General features: G+C 38.1%; 2 protein-coding genes across 3 annotated transcripts; one reads left to right on the plus strand and one right to left on the minus strand.

The window, feature by feature from the left end:
- The first annotated feature begins 2,355 nt into the window (after positions 1–2,355).
- On the plus strand, positions 2,356–5,738 carry cytip (cytohesin 1 interacting protein). The gene is given in 9 exon segments (XM_079464941.1): positions 2,356–2,708; positions 2,901–2,950; positions 3,047–3,101; positions 3,790–3,892; positions 4,246–4,339; positions 4,606–4,672; positions 4,854–4,920; positions 5,194–5,320; positions 5,322–5,738. Coding segments are annotated over 9 exon segments (1,014 nt in total). The 5' UTR covers positions 2,356–2,525; the 3' UTR covers positions 5,590–5,738.
- A 3,037-nt stretch (positions 5,739–8,775) lies between these two features.
- galnt5 (polypeptide N-acetylgalactosaminyltransferase 5) lies at positions 8,776–17,232 on the minus strand. Of its 2 annotated transcripts, XM_079464107.1 has the most exons (10): positions 15,525–17,232; positions 15,250–15,416; positions 13,938–14,057; positions 12,934–13,069; positions 12,674–12,793; positions 11,677–11,794; positions 11,270–11,599; positions 11,064–11,144; positions 10,824–10,967; positions 8,776–9,245 (listed from the first exon to the last, which is right to left on the minus strand). In XM_079464107.1, exons 1-10 carry the CDS (start codon positions 16,454–16,456, stop codon positions 9,105–9,107), a joined length of 2,289 nt encoding a protein of 762 aa, XP_079320233.1. In that variant the 5' UTR covers positions 16,457–17,232; the 3' UTR covers positions 8,776–9,104. The 2 variants fall into 2 exon arrangements, with proteins under 2 accessions (XP_079320233.1, XP_079320234.1); XM_079464108.1 differs by lacking the exon at positions 11,270–11,599 and having other exon boundaries at positions 8,780–9,245; positions 15,525–17,218.
- Between the last annotated feature and the right edge of the window lie 3,609 nt (positions 17,233–20,841).

The raw sequence follows: 20,841 nt of genomic DNA on the forward strand, positions 1-20,841 counted from the left end.
TGTCGTCATTGTGTGTCAGCAAGCGAATACTCGCTATCAAGAAAGAAAGCATTGCTGCCTTCAGCAAGCGTATCTCCTGCTTGACAGGTAATGTGAGGCACTGTGTAGGTTGTTGGTTTTAAAAAGGACTTTAAATAACATCTCATCCCAACACATTTACAATTATTAATTGGTTACAATGAGTCTAAACAGGTAAAAGAGTCTGTAATAAAATCCACCGCCAAGGGTTTGAGTTTTCCTTGTGGGAGTTGGTGAGGAACTTTGGCTGAGCATCCTTTTACATACCGGGAGACATTCTGGGCCGCCGCACACCAATCCAACAGAGTCATCGAAGATAGCCATTTACATGTGAATGTCAGGATTTAATCCCCGACGCTTGACGGTGAGCAAAGTTACCTCATTCCATCCACTATTCACTGCTAGGGAACGAAAGCTTTTTTTCGGAGATGATATAGTTGGTCATGCAAGGAGAGAACAAAAGAGGTTTAGCTGAAAATGTCTTTCAAATGTTTTAAGAAGGAAATAAAGGGGGAAACTTTAATACATATCATTTTAAAATCTTAGATTGAATCATATGCCAGTCAAATTAAAGGCATGAAGGATTTATTTACATTTGGTGTCATTCGTGCATTGCATTGTGCATTTTTTATATGTTTTTAATAAAAGGGTCTGCTTGCTCTTCGAGCTTTGTTTCCGAGGTGCTCACGTTAACCTGATGTTACCTTGTGTTGTTAACCCTAAAACATTCTGACTGATGACTCAACTAAGTAGTTTCACAGCAACCTGCCGATATAACAGTTATAGGCAGATCTGTCCGTTAAAGCTCTGTTATCAATCTGACTGTTGAATGAGTCAGACAGCTTTCTGATGTGCATCTTGGCGGGTAGTGTGTGTGTGTGTGTGTGTGTGTTTGTGCAAGTGCCGTTTATCTGCCTCTTGGCCTTATTTAGAGTGTATTGGGAAATACGTTATATGTGGTTTAGTCCAACCTTTCCCCAAATCTAACCAGCAAAAAAGTGCAAATATATTTTTCATGAGGGTTCTTGAGATGACTGTGGCTTTCTCATTCATGCTTGCACCCTGACAGCAGTAACCTGATGAGTAGATAAAAGGGTAAAATCTTGTGGGCAATTCCATTGTCATGTACGTGACACAAACTCGCAGAAAATGTATTTGTTACCAATATGCTTACATTTATATGAATATGAACCGTCTGTTTATATTTTACCGAAGCCTAGTTAGTAGTGTCCAAACATTCATAGGTCTTTTCATAGGTTTTCTATTTTAAAAAAGGGAAATAAACATGTCTAACAGATAGAAAGAAAGATACGTTTTACAAATCAGAAGCAATAATACCAAACAAACGGAGATGGGTTAGTATTTATGCTATACATGTAAATAGTTACTATTTTAATTTTCAAGTGCCCATTTATGAAGAATACTGTAAGTAACACTATGAAAGTTTATGCTTTAAAAAATGCTCACATGGGCATTTAAACCACAAAATGTTGACATCCGCGCTATCAGTACGGTCAAACACCATTTGTTAAAAACTAAAATTTTATAGTAAGATTGACATTTGCACGGAAATGCCCATTTGGGTAAGGCTGCAGAACCTCTCTGCATCAATGAGAATCAGTTTACATTGATTCCTAAGACTCTTAAGAGTTCCGAACAAGGATTAGCTTTAGCCAGGACCAGGCCTTAGTTAAATTAGGATATTTAAGTTGTGTTAAAAAACATACTTTAGTTGTTTTCGTTTGGAACTGCCTTAACAATTCAGTTAGTCTGGGACTAGTTTTAAGCCTTGTCCTTTAAATGCACTTCTTAACGTTTTGGAAAAATTAACTAATGTCTAGTTTGACAATTATATACTTGAAATAATATTCGCATTATATCAATAAATAATAATGTTAATAAGGTGTCTCTGTGATGTCATTTAATGGTGATACGAAAATTAAATCCAAGAACATTATGAAGAAAACTGCACATTATACCTTTTGTCTTACAAAGATGTATGTGAGTGATTCCTGCGGGTACAAAACGACCAACACACAGCTCAAACACAAAAGCGACAACAACCTATGTTTTATAGTTTCATAAATAGAAACTGTACATGTCACCGATGGTCTCAGCTCCCTATGCCAGCAATCACAAAGCTTTTCGGTGGAAACCACAAAACAGAAGTGATTACCCATACAGAGAACTGAAAGTGCTGTGAAAACAGGTGAGAGATGTTTGAACTCATAAGAATTTTGGCTCCTCATGCAAGTGTTGTGTTCACAGACCTCTGCAAGCAGAGGAAATTGTCACCAACAGACACCATCATCACATACACACACATCGAAAAACTGAACTGATGAAAGAAAGAAAGAAAGAGCCCATGTAGGTCAACACACTCCCACACAGTCATCGTTGCTGTCTCCGGTTCCTGGTGCTCACGTGACGTGTTTATATCCGCTGTGTGTTCTACAGATGGGTCAGACTGAAGCCTGCAGTAGTTGTGGCTCACTCAATGAAGCATCATGACATCCAATAAGAACTTTAAACCACCACTGAAACAGCAGCTCAGCGTGGAGAGCTACATGCTAGATGGCACGCAGAAGAAGAAAAGCCATCTGTGGCGACGACGTTCACTCAACAATTCAGTAAAAGATTCAAACAATGGTGAGACCAAAGGACGGACATTATCAAGGACGTGCAGTCAGGTGGGACGATGCAGAAAGTCTACTTTGAGAATCCTATGTTAGGATAGAAAGACATGTTCCTTGGCAACATGAAGGCTTACAGCTAATTATTGTTAAACTGTCAAATTTCTTTTATAACCCAATCATTCAATAAAATATGTGTATTTTTATTATTGGTATGAGGTTTAAGATGTATCAAATGTTTCCTTGCAGCTGAGTAGAACACGCTTAACATCTTTAGTGGATTACACGGATCCTCAGAGGTAAGACTGAATCGCTGTGATATCACATCAGCTGCAAAACTTTATTTATGTTATGTTCGTGCAGATTTTTGTTAAAATCTCCTGTGTTTTGCACAGAACAGTGATTGTATTGGAGAAACAGGACAATGAAGCCTTTGGATTTGAAGTTCAGGTATGTTGGGTAACCTATGTTTTTATGGAATCAAATGCATGCAAAGGTCTCATTGAATTATGACTAAGCTACACACTTGACATGGGCACACTTAATATAAATGCAATTGTTAAATGTTATTTGAAAGCAAAAAGTGGCATTAAGATGTCTACTTCACTTCCATGTTTAACAGACGTATAGAATCAAGCATGGTTCCACTAATGGTTAATAACCTTTGCTCTACACTCAGTTTTCAACAAAATATTGTTAGTTATTTTTAACAGAACTTGTTTGAACAGCATATTATTTTCTTTCAAATAAATGCAACTAGTATGATGTTTGTCATTTTAAAGTGACTCTCGTCATTTCAAATCTATTTGACTTTCTTCCGCAGAACACAAAAGAAGATATTTTGAAGAATGTTTTTAACCGGTGCCCATTCACTTGCATTGGTTTTGTGTTCATACAATAGACGTGACTGGGGGCTACCAAGTCCTGTTCAGTTACCAACTTTATTCAAAATACAGTATCTTCTTTTGTGTTCTGCGGAAAAAAATCATAAAGGTTCGAAAGTAAATGATGACAAAATGTTCACGTGTGTTTTAAGTGTATGTGCACTCCCACGGGCAATTCAGCAGATTGTAAACGTATGTTAACGGTTTCTGATGACGTATTAGTAATAATCCTTTGGGATGTGTTTCTCCGGCAGACTTACGGTCTGAAGGGGAAGAACAGCAGTATGGTGGAGATGTGCACATTTGTATGCAGCGTGCAGGAAGGCAGTGCAGCAGAAGCTGCAGGTCTGACCGCTGGTGAGACGGTTTTCCACATCCTTTATTCAGTGTTAACCCTCCCATCTGACCTTGTTTACACTGCACCATCCCACCCACACCACGACTGCATTTACCAGTAGCTGATGCATCGATTTTGGTCTCTGGTTGGTTTGACCCTCAAAATGTTTTATGATTTTTCATCAGTTAATTTGCTGTCTGAAATCAACACAATCTTGTCAAAAACAGATTGAATGTTTTACCAAAGGGAGCTAAATGACATATGAAAAAATCCAGCTGTTGCGTGTGTGTGTGCTCGTGTTCATTGTCAGATTTGTGTAGACAATTATTTTAGTGTTGCTTATTGTTATAGTGTCATCTCTCTTTCGCTGTAGGTGATATTATTTTGTCAGTAAATGGAGTCAGTATTGAAGGCGCCACCCATCAGCACACTATTGAGTTGATCAGAGAATCCACCAATGAGCTCAAGTGAGTTTATACATCAGACACACAAAATATCTAGCCTACATGGCATCTCCTGCACATGTCCCTCACTTCTTGGAAGAATTCATAATCCTGAGAATGATCTCAAAAAGTATTGAACTGCCCCACTGCCTGGTGCTTACCCACACCAATGGGCATTTCTGAAATTGTGAGTTTTGTTAAGGAGTGGAGTGCAAATCCCGTAGGCTTGAGTTTTTAAAATGTAGAATTTTAAGACTTTATCCTCTAACTTTTCAATCTGCTGTGCGAAGGTTGGAGACCGTCAGTGGGAGCGTTGTGAAGAGAATTGAATTAGAGAAAAAGATGCATTACCTTAAGGTCTGTATCTGTAAATGTGCCGTCATTGTGTTACTGTGTATAGCTGAATATGTTTTGATGGAAAATTAGTCCAGTACGTTTTACACAAGAGTCAGTTTAATGATGTGCCGATTAACATACTGAGAAATGTATCAGAATGACTCACAGATACATCTCGCTTTGGTGTTTTCGCTCTGCGCAGCAAACTCTTCGTGAGAAATGGGTGGAACTGCAATATATCACACGTCAGGAAAAACGACTAACACGAGGTGAGATTAAAAAAAACTCTGACCACTGTATATGACAGAAGCAGGTTTACAATAGTGATGATATAAGTGTCAAGTGCATAATTCTCCACTTGGTATACACGTGGGCATTAAATATAAAGGTCAGTTTTTCAATAGTGTTTAGTGTGATTTTAGTGCAACCTTTTAATTTCTTAAAAGATAAAAAGGCTGTGGTTCTGTACAGACACAAGTATGAACTTATGTAAACTGATCTATTGTCTGTACTGTATGTTTAAAAAGGTCTCCACATTTCAGACAATCTGAATGAGACTGCGCAGCATCCATCTGTGGACTCTCTGATGTCTCTTTTGTCTCCCACGGGCCGCTCTGACCAGCGCTTCTCCAGCGACAGCAGCTGCCGTAGCATAGTGACAGATTATGCCATCAGTATTTGATGACTCAAGCCCTTTCAGCCCCACAGTGTCAAATGAGGGCTTTTTCCATCTAGATGGGGGTCCTTTGCGCCCACTGAGCCGAACACGCAGCATTAGCCTGACAAGCAGTAATAGTTCACTCTCTCCAGGCTGGGAAAATTCATCATCTGTGTTTGGGACCATGCCACGGAGAGGCAGAAAAGGCAGCGTCCGTAAGCACCTCATGAAGTTCATACCTGGTCTAAATCACTCCCTGGAGGAAGAGGGGAGCAGTTAAAATGTTTACAACCAGTGGCTGCTGGTCTGACTGAATCTAAAGTGACCCGATGTCCAGATGTCATGATAATCATGGATCTTCTTAGGTTGAGTAAAAGGAGCGGAGTAGCACATAAGCATTACAAACTGCAGGGGGGAAGATCTCTATCTTTTATTTCAATTCTACCGGGGAACCAAATGCATTAACCATCGATTCTCAAGAAGTCTGCACGGTCATCAATAGCCCACATTAATATGTATAGCACAAACAAACTGTACTGAGCGAATATTATGGACACACTTTTTGAAACACAAGCAATTTGTCGAACAAACTGGACAGTAGATAGTTAAACTGTGCATTAAAATATTCATCTATAAAACAGGGGCACTATGTGGTATACATCTTTTGAATTCTTTTTAAGAAGTAACGACTCTGTAAATGTTTTTTCTTAAAGGGATGGTTCACAGAAAAAGATTTTAAATCATTTGATCATTTACTCATCCATAAGTCATACACGTTTGAAATGGCACGAGTAAATTTTACTTTGGCGAACTATCCCTTTAACTTGAGATTAGTTCAAGCCTTTAAATCTTTGACTATATGAAAAAGAACGAATGTAAAAGCAGCAGTCGGTATGTGAAGTTCTATTAACCTCCTTTCCTAATTTGATCACAATTGTTTTCAATCAAAATATATTTTAGTTAAAATATGTCATGCAATACATTCATAAAATTTGAATGAACGTTTCTTAAAACGTTGAGCCAAACAGTTATCACTAATCCAAACAACTCCTGTAGGTTAATAAATGCCTTCTGAAATAAAATGATATGTGAGTTGTAAAAGATTGCTTGTGAAATGGTAAAGGTTTGTATCAAAATCAAAGCTACTGTAAGGCGTCACTACTCAAATGATATTGCATGATATTGATCAATTAAATATGTTTTGTTGTATGATTAAATATGTTTCAAACGTAGTTGTTATATGGCTGTAACATCAACTTCCATTATATGAACATAGAAAGATGGCACATTTGAAAGAAATTCTTTGTGTTCAGCCTTATACATCTTATACATCTGGAATGGCATAAAGAATAAAATTTTGGGTGAACTACTCCTTTAAACTGATGTTGTAAAATGCTGAGACTGTGTGATCAGTCTGAGTGTGTCAAAACTTCAAACCACAGAAATATAGAAAAGATCTTCATAACAGGATGTGGTCTGATACAGGTGCTACCTTTAAAACTATTTTCACTTACTTGTGTGATCTATATAACGGAAAGTTTCATTTTAAACTGAATGTATAGACATTTTAATGTGTAAAAAACATTTTGTGGAGGGCATTCATTTTTTGTTTGTGCAAGGTAGAAATAAAAAAAAGCTATGGGGAGATTTTCTCAGAAAACAGTTGTAAAGTTATTTGTGTTTCTGTAGTCACATCACATACAGGATGTGTATACAGTATATTTCAGACCCATTTGAAAATGAATTTGAATATGTTAATATGAGGTTAATCCAATATTTATAATAGTGTAATGGCATTTGAATGTGCTCTAGTTGGAACTAAACCATTTTTGAAAGCATACAATATATCACATAGAAAGTTGCAGGGTTGAGTTTTACAAATTGCATAACTCTGAGAAACATATAAGATAAATAAAGGTAAGTGTATGTCTATATGTATATTCACTATGCTTTAAAGTACTGGGCAGTTGCTAAGGTGCTCAAGACAGCCCACCCCATGTCTCTACAATGTTCCAATGCAGAGATATAGGTCTTGCCTAAATAGTTGCTAAGGTACTCTGTTTGGTTTCTAGGGAGTGGCTCGGCAGCTGCACACTATTAATACTCCAAGCCACGAGTAAAACTAACCAGCCTCCATATCTTTGCGATGTTCTGATGCAGAGATAAAGGTCTTGCTAAAAAGTGCCCGGGTGCCCTGCTGCTCAACCCTCTATTGCTTGTCTTCAACCCCTCTGCCACTCCATGGACCTGAGCCCCCTTCCCTCTCTGTCCCGCCACTTTATTTAGGTGTCAATGAGCTCTTCATGCAAATTTCTTGCACGTGATTGACACGAGAGTCAATAAAATATATCCCTTCAGACATCTTGACCATGACCAGCGTGTCTATAATTACAGCGATTATTAATTAGCCAGTGATTAGCATAGGTTAGTTCCAACCCAAATTCAACTCACCTAGGAGCCGACTTGACTAGACCTGAATTACAGGCTATCAAGAGCTAGCTGTGTTGTCAAGAATGCATTTGGCGACAGATGGTGAGTTTCTAACCACAATTAGCCTGGACCAGGATTCCCCAACCCTTTGAGGACCACCTCAAAAAGTTAAGTAACAGAGCCTACTTTTTTGTATAACAAGCAGGTGATGAGAGGTGCTTGTGAACCTATACTTTTTACGCACAATGCATTCAGATTTTGAGTGTACAGCCGATGTTTGTCTAGTGTCAGTCTTTGTTTTGTGTTAAACGGTGGTTCAACTCATTGTTTTTGTCTTGGTTCCTTGTTTTACTGTTTGCTGTATGGATTATTATTAAACTTCACACTGCATGTCTCTCCTCCCTGCCTGGCTTCCAAGTCATTTTTCACAAATACAGAAGTACTGTCCACCTCTGCTGTGAAGTTAATGTGCCTTTGTGTTCCACAGGAAAATGTCATATGGTTTTGGAACCACACGAGAGATTAAATTTGTCATGATTCTGCCTAATCTTGTCTTGGTTTTCTGGTCTAGGGGCAGAATCATGACAGACTCACGTGTTTTATGTGGAGAGAAACATATTATTGTCAATCAGGACATAATATGTGTTCTCTCCAGTCTCGTCATTGGCCCCGCCCCTCTCGTTCCTAGTATTGCTTTCCTCCCGTGTCTCATTACCCACACCTGCCCATTGTTATCTCCTTTGTTAGTTTTCCTATAAGATGCCCTCATGTCTATTGTCTTGTGCTCGTTCGTTGTACTTGTTACCCTGTAATAGAAGCCTTGTCTGTTGCCTTATAAGGCTGGTCCTGAAAGCTATGTTAAGTTTATGCTAGTCTTGTGAGTTTTTGTTTCGGTCTTAGTGTTTTGAAGTCCTCCTTCAGTTCTTGTATGTTCTTTTACCCCATTATGGGCTTTTGTTTTGTATTTATTAAAATCTGTTAACCCCTTCACCGCTGCCTGCACTTGGGTTCTTCCTTACCAAACCCTGACATGAATTATTACAGAACTGTCATTTTATTTATTTATTAAAAATATAAGTTAATCAAATGAACTCATTAACACTGTCGTATAGAATAAACAGAACCTTGTTCAAACCACATTAAAACGCACTTCATTATAAAACACATCTTACCCAAACACCAAAATACTAAAAACAAATTAACCAAGAGAGACCTGAAGCTCTTCTGTTCTAAACCCCAAGTATATATAATTACACAAACATCCTAAACTTTACAAAGAAAAAAAGAACGTCACATAACCCCCAAAAAACAGTTGTCTGTGACAGGGAGTGGCGATGGTGCTGAAGCTGTGATATTTTATGTACGTCACTGAGTGTAGTAGTGTGTGAACTGCCATTTTTGTAGAGTGTTGATGGGATCACAGCCTTTCAGGAGTATGCCATCACTATTAACTTCAGCCTCCAGACACATGGGTTGGGAATGTCCTTCCATCATCAGATGTTCCACCTAGACAGATTCATACAGAGGTCTTAGGTTAATCATTGCTTGGAATCTGATGAAAAGTCCAGAAGAACTTCCCGTTTCAGTTTTTTTAACACTGCACAAATGTTTGAACAGAATACAACCAAGAGAACATTTGAATGTGTGTTATTTTACATATGTAATTACATGCCATTAGCTCTGTGTATATACATACAGAAGGTGTGCCTGTTTACCTCTAATTTGGCCTCATTTATCAAAACAACAATCATTTATGTAACATTCTTATTCCATTGTTTAAATTATCGTACGTTGATAAATGTGGCGGATGAAAACAATCGGCATGTAAAAATCATACCCCTATAAATTCAGCCTCACAACTAGAGTTTACAACACGGTAAATGTAAACTGGTCAAGAACACGTCCATGGAAATTTAACCTTGGAAGTTCAAATCAACCATCGTGTGTGTTTTAATAGGATTTATTTTAAATATAGAGAGAAAGACACATTTAAAATCTGTTCAAAGCATGTGAACAACCTTGAACTATTGAAATACAAAGAATGAGGATGTAACAACTCGTAATGTAATAACCACACAAAATATAATAACTGCATGTAACATAATGAATACTACATATGTCATAAAGTGTTCTTAAATTTAGCAAATAATGTAATAAGTTGAATATGACAAATTATATCATGATCACGACTGGAAGAAACCAGTCTCGGATACAACTACAACCAATGTTCCTGAGGGAGGGAAAGAGACATTTTGTCGAGGGTTGAGCTTCAGAACTTTCAAAAGTAATTTCGAAAGGCCAACGAAAATTGCCAACTGGAATTTGCATGCCATTATTAGCTTGCACATACGAGTGTAAGAGAATGATGGCAGGCACCATCCATTAAGTTTTTTGCTGAGGAATATGAGAAGTGATAATGAAATCTGTCAATTTATGGTAACCCATCCATGGTGAATACTGAACACATAGACTGCATACATCCGGAGCAGTGGGTAGCTATCACTGCAGCTCCCGGGGAGCCACTGGGGGTAAGGTGCCATGACTGCTTAATGGTTATTGTGTCCTTCAGACAACGGAACCGCATTGTGGCATGACTAGCACACTGGTTACAGTCAGAACTGAGACGTACCCTTTCTGTTGTTCACCAAAGATGGAACCCAAGGGGAGCATCTAGTAATATTGTATTTGTCGGTTCAAATCGGAGTAGTAAAAATGAATCCCCCTCAAAAAACACAATAGACAATGTGAAGCTGACGTGATGCCCTAGCTTACATGTTGCAACTGCGGCGCCATCTTGGAAGGATCATACTCCACTGCTATTATTGTTTTGATATGTACCGTTACTTGTTTTGTTTTGGTATATGGAGAAATCGAAAGAAAAAGAACCAGGGGCTTTTCCTAAACGACTCTGCGTAATGCCATAGTTATATTTCCTAATCAAACAAGAGAAACAAAACACTGCATTGAAGGCCCCAGCAGCGATCCTCCCAAGATGGCGCAAAACATTCAACAGGGCGTGACGTAGCTTCACATGCTCTAAAATAGTTAGCTTTCCTAGGAGAGAAAACTTTGCCCATTTCCTACCAAAACTCCACCAGACTTGTGCACCCAGTGTTGGTGTGGTTTGATGTTGTCACATGGTTCCATGATCACATGCATTTCCCGGGAAGCCACACAGGAAGTGTTGTGTCGAAGCAGCATTAACCAGGTGTAACTAAAGTGCTGACTCTAGAGGGAGAATACAAAAATATAATGATACCGAGCATTCATGATGCAAGGTTACACTATTTTAAACTAGAAGATTATCTGATCATTTGAATTCACCTTATTTGATAGATCACATTTATCAAAAGACAGACTGCCATTTTGAAAGATCAAACATTTTCTGGTCCCAACGTTAAATATCTAAAGAAGACAGGAAAAAGGTCAGAATGTAAACGAGTGATTTAGAACATTCTTACTCAAAGTGTCCGAATGCAATGATTTAATTTAAACAATTTAGCATACAGTGGTATGTTTTTTCCACCTACCAGCCCATCAGCCTTGACCAAAGGGGCATTCAGATCTGGGTAGACATTGTCCAGGTACCATTTAAAGCTCTTGCATTTGAGTTTTTCTCTTAGTTGAATCTGTTCGGTCAAATTCCCTATATCAGTTATGCTCTTGTCCAGCAGGTGATGGTAGCCATGACTGTAGAAGATCTCTTTATAGTCATCCAACCACACCTCTGCTACCCTGGCCAAGTTCCTTTCAACTGTCTTCACACGGTCTTTAGGGAATTTATAAGGATTATCACCGCGGAAAATGTGGCCCACACGAGAGCAGGGGATAATCTCAATCTCACCACCACACATCCAGATCTACAGCACAAATGTATTATTTTTAAAATACTATTTTATATAAAACAGCAAATGACCTTGGTAGTATATTTATATACCTTGAAAGAGATTTCCATGTTTTCACCTCCCCACACGTCCAGGCCTGGGTCATATGACCCCAGCTCATAAAAATATTTCTTATCTATAGAGAAAAGACCACCTGCCATGACAGGACACCTGTGAAAATATAAAAAAAACATACAAATAAAGGTGCACTCAGAACACGCTAGAGCTTCTATCACACATACTATTACTCGGGACTGTTGTATTGACATGGTTTCCACCATTGTTTTGAAGGTGAACATTTTTTTTAAATGTTAAATTACTTTTTCTAGGAACACTCACATCTAATCATTATCAAAAGCAAATACAAAAATAATGATTTTGAAACAGATTATTGGTGGTTGTGCCAAAATTCATGTTAGGATCTATCTTTACAATAATTTGCTGTTGAAAATGAACTAGTGAATGATGGTAAGGCCTGTTTGACATTGTTACCACAGATCAACATGATTTCCAAACGTTTTCTTGTGTGTGTCTCTAGATGCTGCACAGAACATGTGGTGGAAACCTAACGGATACCATAAGTACCAAGGCGCTGGAACTACATATATTTGCTGACAGCGCTATCTGGTGGCCAAAAGTTATGAATGGCTGCATTACAAACATTTTATATTTTAGTTATAAAACTATATATATTTATGTCATTTTTATGATCTTTTTGTTGATCCTGATTTGTTGAGCCAGTCTTTATAAACTTTACACATGTGTTGTGTGTCATTGTTTTGAAAATCCTACTAAAATAATTTATAATAATAATAAATAATCTTCTAAAAGCTGAGCTTTTGTTTATACTCAATAGTATGGAGTATCTTTAACATTGTCAGCTGGACATCACTGCAAATATATTATCATTAATATTAGCAGTACTTATGCTAGTTATGCGAAAACTAAAAAATAATTGAATACTCAATTGTTTGAGAAACAGTAGCCAATATCGAAGCAGCCAACTTAAAATCACTATCTACCCAATATGCTACAAAAGTCTGATGTTACCTGATGGGGTCTGAATCTGTCATCTGATTCTTTTTTATATATTCTTCTGTCAGAGCGCTCCAGCCAAACACCAATGGCCATCTGAAAATCCCTCTTTGGAAATTATCAACCAGCATATAACTGCGTGGACCAAAACAGTAAAAATGATGATTTTATTGAATACATTTTGTCAGCTCAGTGCACAAACGCTTTCTTTTTATTACCATTATAATAATATGGTAATCAAACAGTATCATGGAACCGCCACAGTACTTCATTACCTCATGTCCTTATCGTTGATGACCTCAATAACAGGACAGACCACTTTTCTGTGGTCCAGACGAACTCTTTCTAACAGCGGCTCCAGCCACCCTATGTTACACTCAACATGAGAGTCCAGAAATGTCAAGACTTCACCTGCACAAAGAACATTAAAGGCTTACAGTGATGATAAGCGATGTGTACCTCAGAATGATAAAAAAGCACAAATTTTAAACCTGTGACTGTATGACAGTGACAGCAGAATGACATATTTACATGAGAAATGGAATTAAATGTTTACATTTACGGATTATGGCAGTAGTACTGCGTTTGAGCCCAATAACCGAGGGTGAGTAGGGCACAGACTAACATGTGTTAGTGACATGGACCGTTTACATAGTTACATAGGGTTGAGCAATTTGTGCTCTTGGTATTTTTCACTCACAGTCAAAAGATAGTTTCCTGTGAAGTTGTGGAAAGTTTTAATGTGTTTTCATGGAGATACTGGAGATGTTTTGGCGACATGAAAGGACATTTCATCACCATGTGTTTTTTTTAAACAAATACTCAACCTAGTTTTTGTTTTAAATCAAAAACTAGGTTGTAGAAACAAGCTTTAAGCGTTTATTTGTAGCAGAGACGTGTATGTTGTAAAAATCGGATTGATCAATTTATTTATCAAAAAGCGTTAAGTTGTGCTCCGCTGTCCCCCTAAATCCAGTTAAACCAGCCTAAGCTGGTTTTGATTGGGCATCCCCAGCAGATTAAACTGTTGATGTTGGCTGGTTTTAGAGGGGTTTTGACCACTTTTCTTTGGTCAGGCTGGAATTTTACAATGCATTTACAGGAAAATGTCAACCCCTTTGCATCCCTATCCCTAGACTTTTATCCAAAGTGTCCTTAACATTTTGTCTTGTGTGTTCCTTTGGAATAAGGTAATAAACTACAGGAAGACTCATTTCATTGTTCTTGTTTAAAAAGAAGCTTTGCCTTTTTATAATGAAGCAGACTGAATGATATTGACCTGTAGCGGCATCGGCTCCAGCAATCCTGGCTCGGATGAGGCCTTGTCTCTCTTTTAGACGGATGATTCGAACTTTAGAAAACTGGGACATATACACATCCAGCTGCTCCTTCAGGTAGTCTTCAACACAGACAGAAAAATAAGATATGTAGGATTAACACTAGCACCGCTACGGTGTAAAATTTCCCCGTTGATGTTTTTAAAATACATTTTCAATAAGTCAAAGTCTCACAGTCATTAAATTGTGTTATTTACAACTCCCTGTTGTTAAGAAAGTATTTGGATATAGCCAGATTAAAAATAGGGCATTTATACCTATTAGTGCCATCGGGACAATTTACCCATATAATGACTTTATTGTTTGCGCTGTCTTTGAGCAACGTGTTGGCTTACTGCAAACAGACACACATTGCACATTCAAATGAAGTTGTATTATCCTAGTCGGCTTTAAGGCATCCACCTGTCAGATACTTCCTGACCTGCCCTGTTTTACACGTATGCTACTTCTGTGACTACGTGTCATTATTCACAGCAATATTTTGGTTTATTTTATATTACGGTCAATTATATGTTTTTCTTACACAGCTTACACAACAACTATAGTCAAAATGATGAAATAGACGACACACTTCATTACATTCTTATGCACAGAGGATTACCAAGAGTAAGCTATTTCATGGTTGCATCATTCGAACATTTGGACAAGAACACTGATAACTATATTCATATTACAAAAAGTATTTTTAAATATTGGCCAAAGTTGCTGTATTTTTCTATTATTACCAAGGTTAAAAATAGATAAATTTATATGCCAACACCCAATTAATAATCTACAGCATACTATTATGTTATTGCATGGAGTTTATACTTTGAACTTTTTTTGCACGTGCTTTTCATCTTCTGTAAAACACTTTTTTCCCAAAATCTCCTCGTGTAAATAACTGTAATGGCATCCTTCTATTTATGGTGTAAGACAAAACATGCAAAATGATTTCTGATTTCCAATAGGATATGTATATTGTTTAATAATGTCGTAACATGTAATAAGACCATATTAGTTCAGTTTCATGAATTGTGTTTGGAATCGAGAAAAACTATAAGATGACGAGCCAAAACTATTTAGTTGATCTCAGAATTAGTGAAATGAATCATGGCTAACTGCATATATAGATTTTTTATAATAAAAGCATTGGTAACTGAACAACTGTATTCTATAAAGTACAGATTTACCATCATGCAGGCCTGTGATATGTAAACTAAATCGACTAAGTGCACATTTATTTATAATAACAACAGATTCATTTAATCCTACCTTTGGTGCTGCAGTCATCCACCAAAATGACCTCCTTCAGCAGGTGTGGAGGAGACCTGTTGAGTACACTGTGCACGGAACGCAGCAAAGTGGACCAAACCTCATCCACAAAGCAGAAGATCACACTGGTAGTGGGTAGGTCATCATGAACAAGGCTCTCCGAGCATCTACAAAACATAACCAAGAGGTGTTGCATCAATTGCCATATTTTTCATTTAAAAAATCTGCCAAAATCCGCAGCACTGGACCAGTTTTAGGTGAAAGTTAACACTCACAAATGGGGTCTGGTGTCCGGGATGGCCCTGTCTACTGGTATCTGATCACTCAGGAACACATTAAAATGTCCTTCACCCCAGCGTCTTCGGCTCTCAACTTCTTTGTCTCTGGGGACCTTTGCAGGCTGTCCAAACTGACCGATAGCCTTTGGGTCTCTGGGTCGGTCAGTCACATCAAGGGCCATGATCTTATGAAGCCTTCCTGATCTTCTCATCCTTACATCGGTGGAGTTAAAAAGCATCGCTGCTTCCTCCGATGGTCCGCGAAGGATTAGTTCAGTTGGTTTTTGGATGAAATGTGTTTTGTTGGAAGAATGTATTTCCGTACTGTCAATATTAATGTCCGATTCGTCATTCCCAGGTTTGAGCAACTTATTGACTAGGTTCTCATGTTTCCCAACATCCTTATGTGACTTTACTACCGTGTTATTACGATGATGTTCTTCATCATCATCTAAATGTGTTCCAATCATTTTGGCCTTCATAGTTTTCGTTTCATTGTTTTTTTCAGGGATGATGATGATTTCTTTCACGACCGATTTCATGGTTATAAGCACATTGCTTCGATTACTGTCCTCCTTATAAGCTTTCCCACCATTCAAATGGTTTCGTGCAAGATCATTGGTTTCTTGTCTCGCCTTTGCCCCCCTTCTGTACACATCCTTGACCTTTCTATCAAACCTATTGCCCTTTTTAATGAAAGTCCCTTTGTCTACGTTTACTGGTTGCAGTGGATGTTTAAAGCCCATATCCTCTATATCGTCTTTCCGTCTTCCCTGTTTCTGAGCAAACTCTCTCTCTTTGAGATCCTGACTTACATCGTTAAAGGACATCCTCAGTGCTGCGATGTCAAAAAGCAACCAGATGACAGAGGCGACGAACACGAACGCCAGGACCCTCCGACTGCCCCTCAAATACTTCCGAAACTTCATTTTATGTCAAACTCGCAAAGCGTCACATTCAGCAAACTTGCACGATAGAAAAATATGAGTGTCAACCTTGTTTAAGTGTTTACAGTCTGTTTACAGAGACACTCTGTACCTAATGTACAAACCAGTGGCTGCATTAAAGCACTTGTGCCAATGAGGAACTAGGCTCAAAGGAAATCATTACAAAAGTACAACCAGCACGTCTTAAGGTTAGACGTCGTCACTATCGCGAAAATGGGAACGGGGTTCGGTTTTACCTGTCAATACAAACAGTGTTAACTTTGTTTATATGTCTACAAAAGTGAAACTTGGCGAGTCATGCGTTAACTCGCAATGTGCGTGCGTGGCCAGAGAGGGGCGCCGTCCTCCATTAAACTCCCTCCATTCAAACATGACTGCGTGGCAACATTTCTGCGGTCCGATCATCTGAGGCAAACTGTTCCCCTTGCCCCCTTAAGCGATTCGGGTCTGTATATCCATACTCGATCAATATAGCCACGTTAAATCCAAGAAGCGCAAACGCGGAGCGACGCGCAACGTGCGAAACTTCCTCACGGGGTCCGCGTCGAAAAGTTAGTATTCGCACACGTGCTGCTTGTCTTGTCGGGTCTTTATATGCTCGCCACTTGTGTCGATAATCCACTCAATTCTTATGAGCGTCCTCCAGCGGTTTTGAGGCAGCCTCCTGTCAGACAGACACTCACTTTCCTGCTGGAGCGAGTCCCGACCAGACCTGCCCTGTTTTACACGTAGGTCGCCTACTTCTGTGACTACGTGTCATTGTTTTGCAGACATATTTTTGACAAATGCATTCTGATCAGGGAGTGGCCATACAATTCCAATTCAGAAAGCATTGCATATGATGTAAAACATGAACAAATGCGTCACATGGTAGGCTGCACAGTACTTGGAATGGTTTGACGTGTAGGTTACCATGTGTAGATCCATTGGGACCTTTTGGGGGTACTTCATTGATATTAGTAGTATGTGTCCAAACCCTTGACAAGTGGGTTAAATACGATTGTAGATTAAAGTTTTGTACCATGGCATCGCCACCTGATGTAAAAGAGTCGTCGGCTATTATACACCATATAGGCTAGATGCTCTGGTTCACTTTAAATGCGGATATTCAGATCAGGTTTGTCTGGTTAAACCTGCTGTTATTGGAACGGTCACTAGTTTAGAATACTTCGTTATTGATAGAATATTGCTGTATGGATCACACTTTTTAATTGAAGCGCCCTTGTGGTCTTCCATCAAAGTCTGAAAATGAATATTCTCCTCTGGAGTGGCAATCCTTTAGCATATCTTATGACTTATTATGGTATTACTGAATTCAAACCCTTAGGGAGAGATGCAGACATTTGCTGTCAGATGGGATGCTGGTTCCCTGGCCATGTGGCTTGAAAGTCCCATATTGGAGCTTTTAATTTGCCTCAGGTCAGCCCTCCAGCACCAAGACGGCACCCACAGTTTACCATACTGTTTCTTCATTGGCCAATCACACTACATTCACTCACTCACATTGACTGTTCACTGCATATTTGATATATTCTGAAACTGAGAAATAAAAAGCTTGAATAATCTCAAAATTACCGGCAAGTTTGGCGATTTAAAGAGCGATAAATCAGGATCAGAATTGTTACCGCCATATCATCTTGTGAGATGCCATTCCGGTGAACATTTTTTCTTGTAATGAGCCTGTCGACTGTATCACAGACAGCTGGTAATTGAGATATTTTCAGTCCCTGCAAAAGTGACTCGGGCATGTCCTGAGTCGAGCTGAACGATTCCGCGTCGTGTTTTTGTAACATACTAATTAGGCCTTGGAATTAGAATTACAACAGTTGGTCTTTCATTTGCATAGAGGTCATGTTTAGCTAACGTGTCTCTTGTTGAAACGGACAGCCAGCATGGCTACGGTTAATTCTGACCCAATGACATTTCACCGCTTCAAATTATGCACAACGTGTGAATTCAATTAATGAGAGAATTCATTAAGAAATATGGCTGGTGGAAATGACTGTAATATTTAGTTATGTGAAGTCATTTTCTTTCATTGTGGGAGCTAATTTGTTTCATAATATTTCCCGCGGTACTATCCGCTCATGTAAACTATGATATATGCCATTTGTTAAGGCTTTAATTAATTATGATTGCGTTTTTTACTAAACGTACAGCTTGTTTGGACAGATGGCACTCATCAGGAAGACCTTTCAAACAATTAATTTGAAATCAATTACTTCCTTTTTGCACTCACTCCGACTGCTATGGCACTGGGTGGGAAATCTGTATGCTATTTCCTTCCGCTGTAATTGGCTGTAAATAGCTGTAATGAGCGATCATGTCCCCCTCTGCTTCTGCGGCAGTCAAATAAATAAATTGGCCTGTTGTAATGGTTGTTGTTAGTCTTCCACCATCCCCGCATCTCTAGATACTCCTTAATTAGTCCTGGATTGCAACGTTTGGGCCTGTAGATGCGGCATCTATTATGTCCTTCGCTGTAGTATTTAAACAGGACCCAGACTCAATTATGTAAATCATTCTTTTGTGAACAGGGACAAACCTAGCCCATCGGAGTCCTTGTCAGTCAGTGTGAGTGAAAGACAGAGTGTGGGTGGAGGTGCAAAAATGTCAAGCCAATGCATCCTATAGGATCACATTTTATGTGAAATTTGTTAAAGTTATATACTGCCATAACAAATAAATACCAGCTGATGTGTTTAAAATATACATGGGTCAAAGACGAAGAACGGTTTAAGCATAAACACAATCAATGTAATACTGCTTTAAATTGTTGTTGTTAAAACAATCTTTTCAACAAAAATCGATTTATGACATATTAAAAGACTTATTACTTCCACCCCAAATGCTAAATAGTTGTAATTTGACTATCCTAGGTTTGTCGACTAGAGTTTTGTACTCATTTGACGCACAATAAAATGTAATACGCTACCTTATTCAGGGAGAATAAACGTGTTGTTTGAATTGGTAAATAAATATTGTGTTCCACTGAAGGACAATGTAACATTATTTCAACCAAATGTTGACATTTTAGTCTCTAAAAACTTAGTTGAAACCATAAAGTAGACATTTTACTTACATTGAATGTGCTTTCGATGGACATGAAATCACTTTTGTGATTTTGTTTTGGTGGAGCATCTTTTTATAACAGCATAAAGCTGATTTTTTATTAAATGTATGCAATTATTTCCCCCCTAAACATTATTTCACATTGTCAGTAATACTGTACATTTCCTTAGATTTTTTAGCCGCTAAACACCATTTTGACACTAGATGGCGCGTTAGTTCAGTGTATCTACAAAACCTAATGAATGCAGTGCATGGAAGCCGTAACCTTTAAACGTCGCTGTGGTATACAACTACACGTTGTTTGTTTTAAAATCGAACGATAGCTTTCCTTTTAACTCTTTGCTTAACTTGAATGACTACAATGAGAGGTTATGGCTCAGAAATATAATGCAATACAGAATCCCGTAGGCTATGCAGTGTTGCAGCTGCCTGTAAATGAAATGTTAAGTTTATCAGTTATTTTTATTGTTTAGTTAACAATATAATGAAGTTATAAATTACAATAAAAACGCCAATTTACCCTGGGTGAAGCAAATATAATATTGCAGTGAATGTGAAATCGTAAAAGGTTTAAGTTGGATGAGCAGCTGTGCAACTGACTGTACCTTTCTGTAGTTTTCACAACAAATATTGGTATATAAGGTACACTACTTTGTATCATTAAAAAAATGATCAATAAGATGTTTATTCGTGGTTAAAGATTTGCTTAGCTTTGTCCATTGTGTCATACACATGATAAACTTGTGTTTTCAGTGAGCTACCGTCTCTCTCCTCGTTTTTGACATGGTTATTAGATTTCTCATGTTTTGACTGTGTTTGCATTTGCTTTAACAAATAATGAGTTATCCAATATTATTATGTAAAATGAATCATTAATATACCATTTTATAAATTACTTTTGACCGATGATTAACGGTACGGTTAACCAGCTGTACCGGCTTATCTTTAAAAATACATAAAATATCATTTTACTCGTAAAAAAGGTGCTGCTAAAAGGTTCCTTACGGCGATGACATTGAAGAACAATTTTTGGTTCCCCGGCTATTTATTTCTTCATTTTCTATAGTCTAAAGAACCTTTATCCACTTCAAAGAACCGTTGTGAATCAAACGTGTATTTATGGTTATATTTATGGAACAATTCAGTAAAACATGGTTCTTCTTTGGCATCATGAAGCACCTCTTTTATGAGTACCACATGAAGAACAAAACATGTTCACAGTGAAGCAGAATGGCACCTTTAAGGGAAACTTATAAACATAATCGCAGGTGTTATGATTATTAGTAAATTCCAAT

This window comes from Barbatula barbatula (assembly GCF_947034865.1).
Source record: "Barbatula barbatula genome assembly, chromosome: 9".
In the NCBI taxonomy this organism is placed as follows: Eukaryota; Metazoa; Chordata; class Actinopteri; order Cypriniformes; family Nemacheilidae; genus Barbatula; species Barbatula barbatula.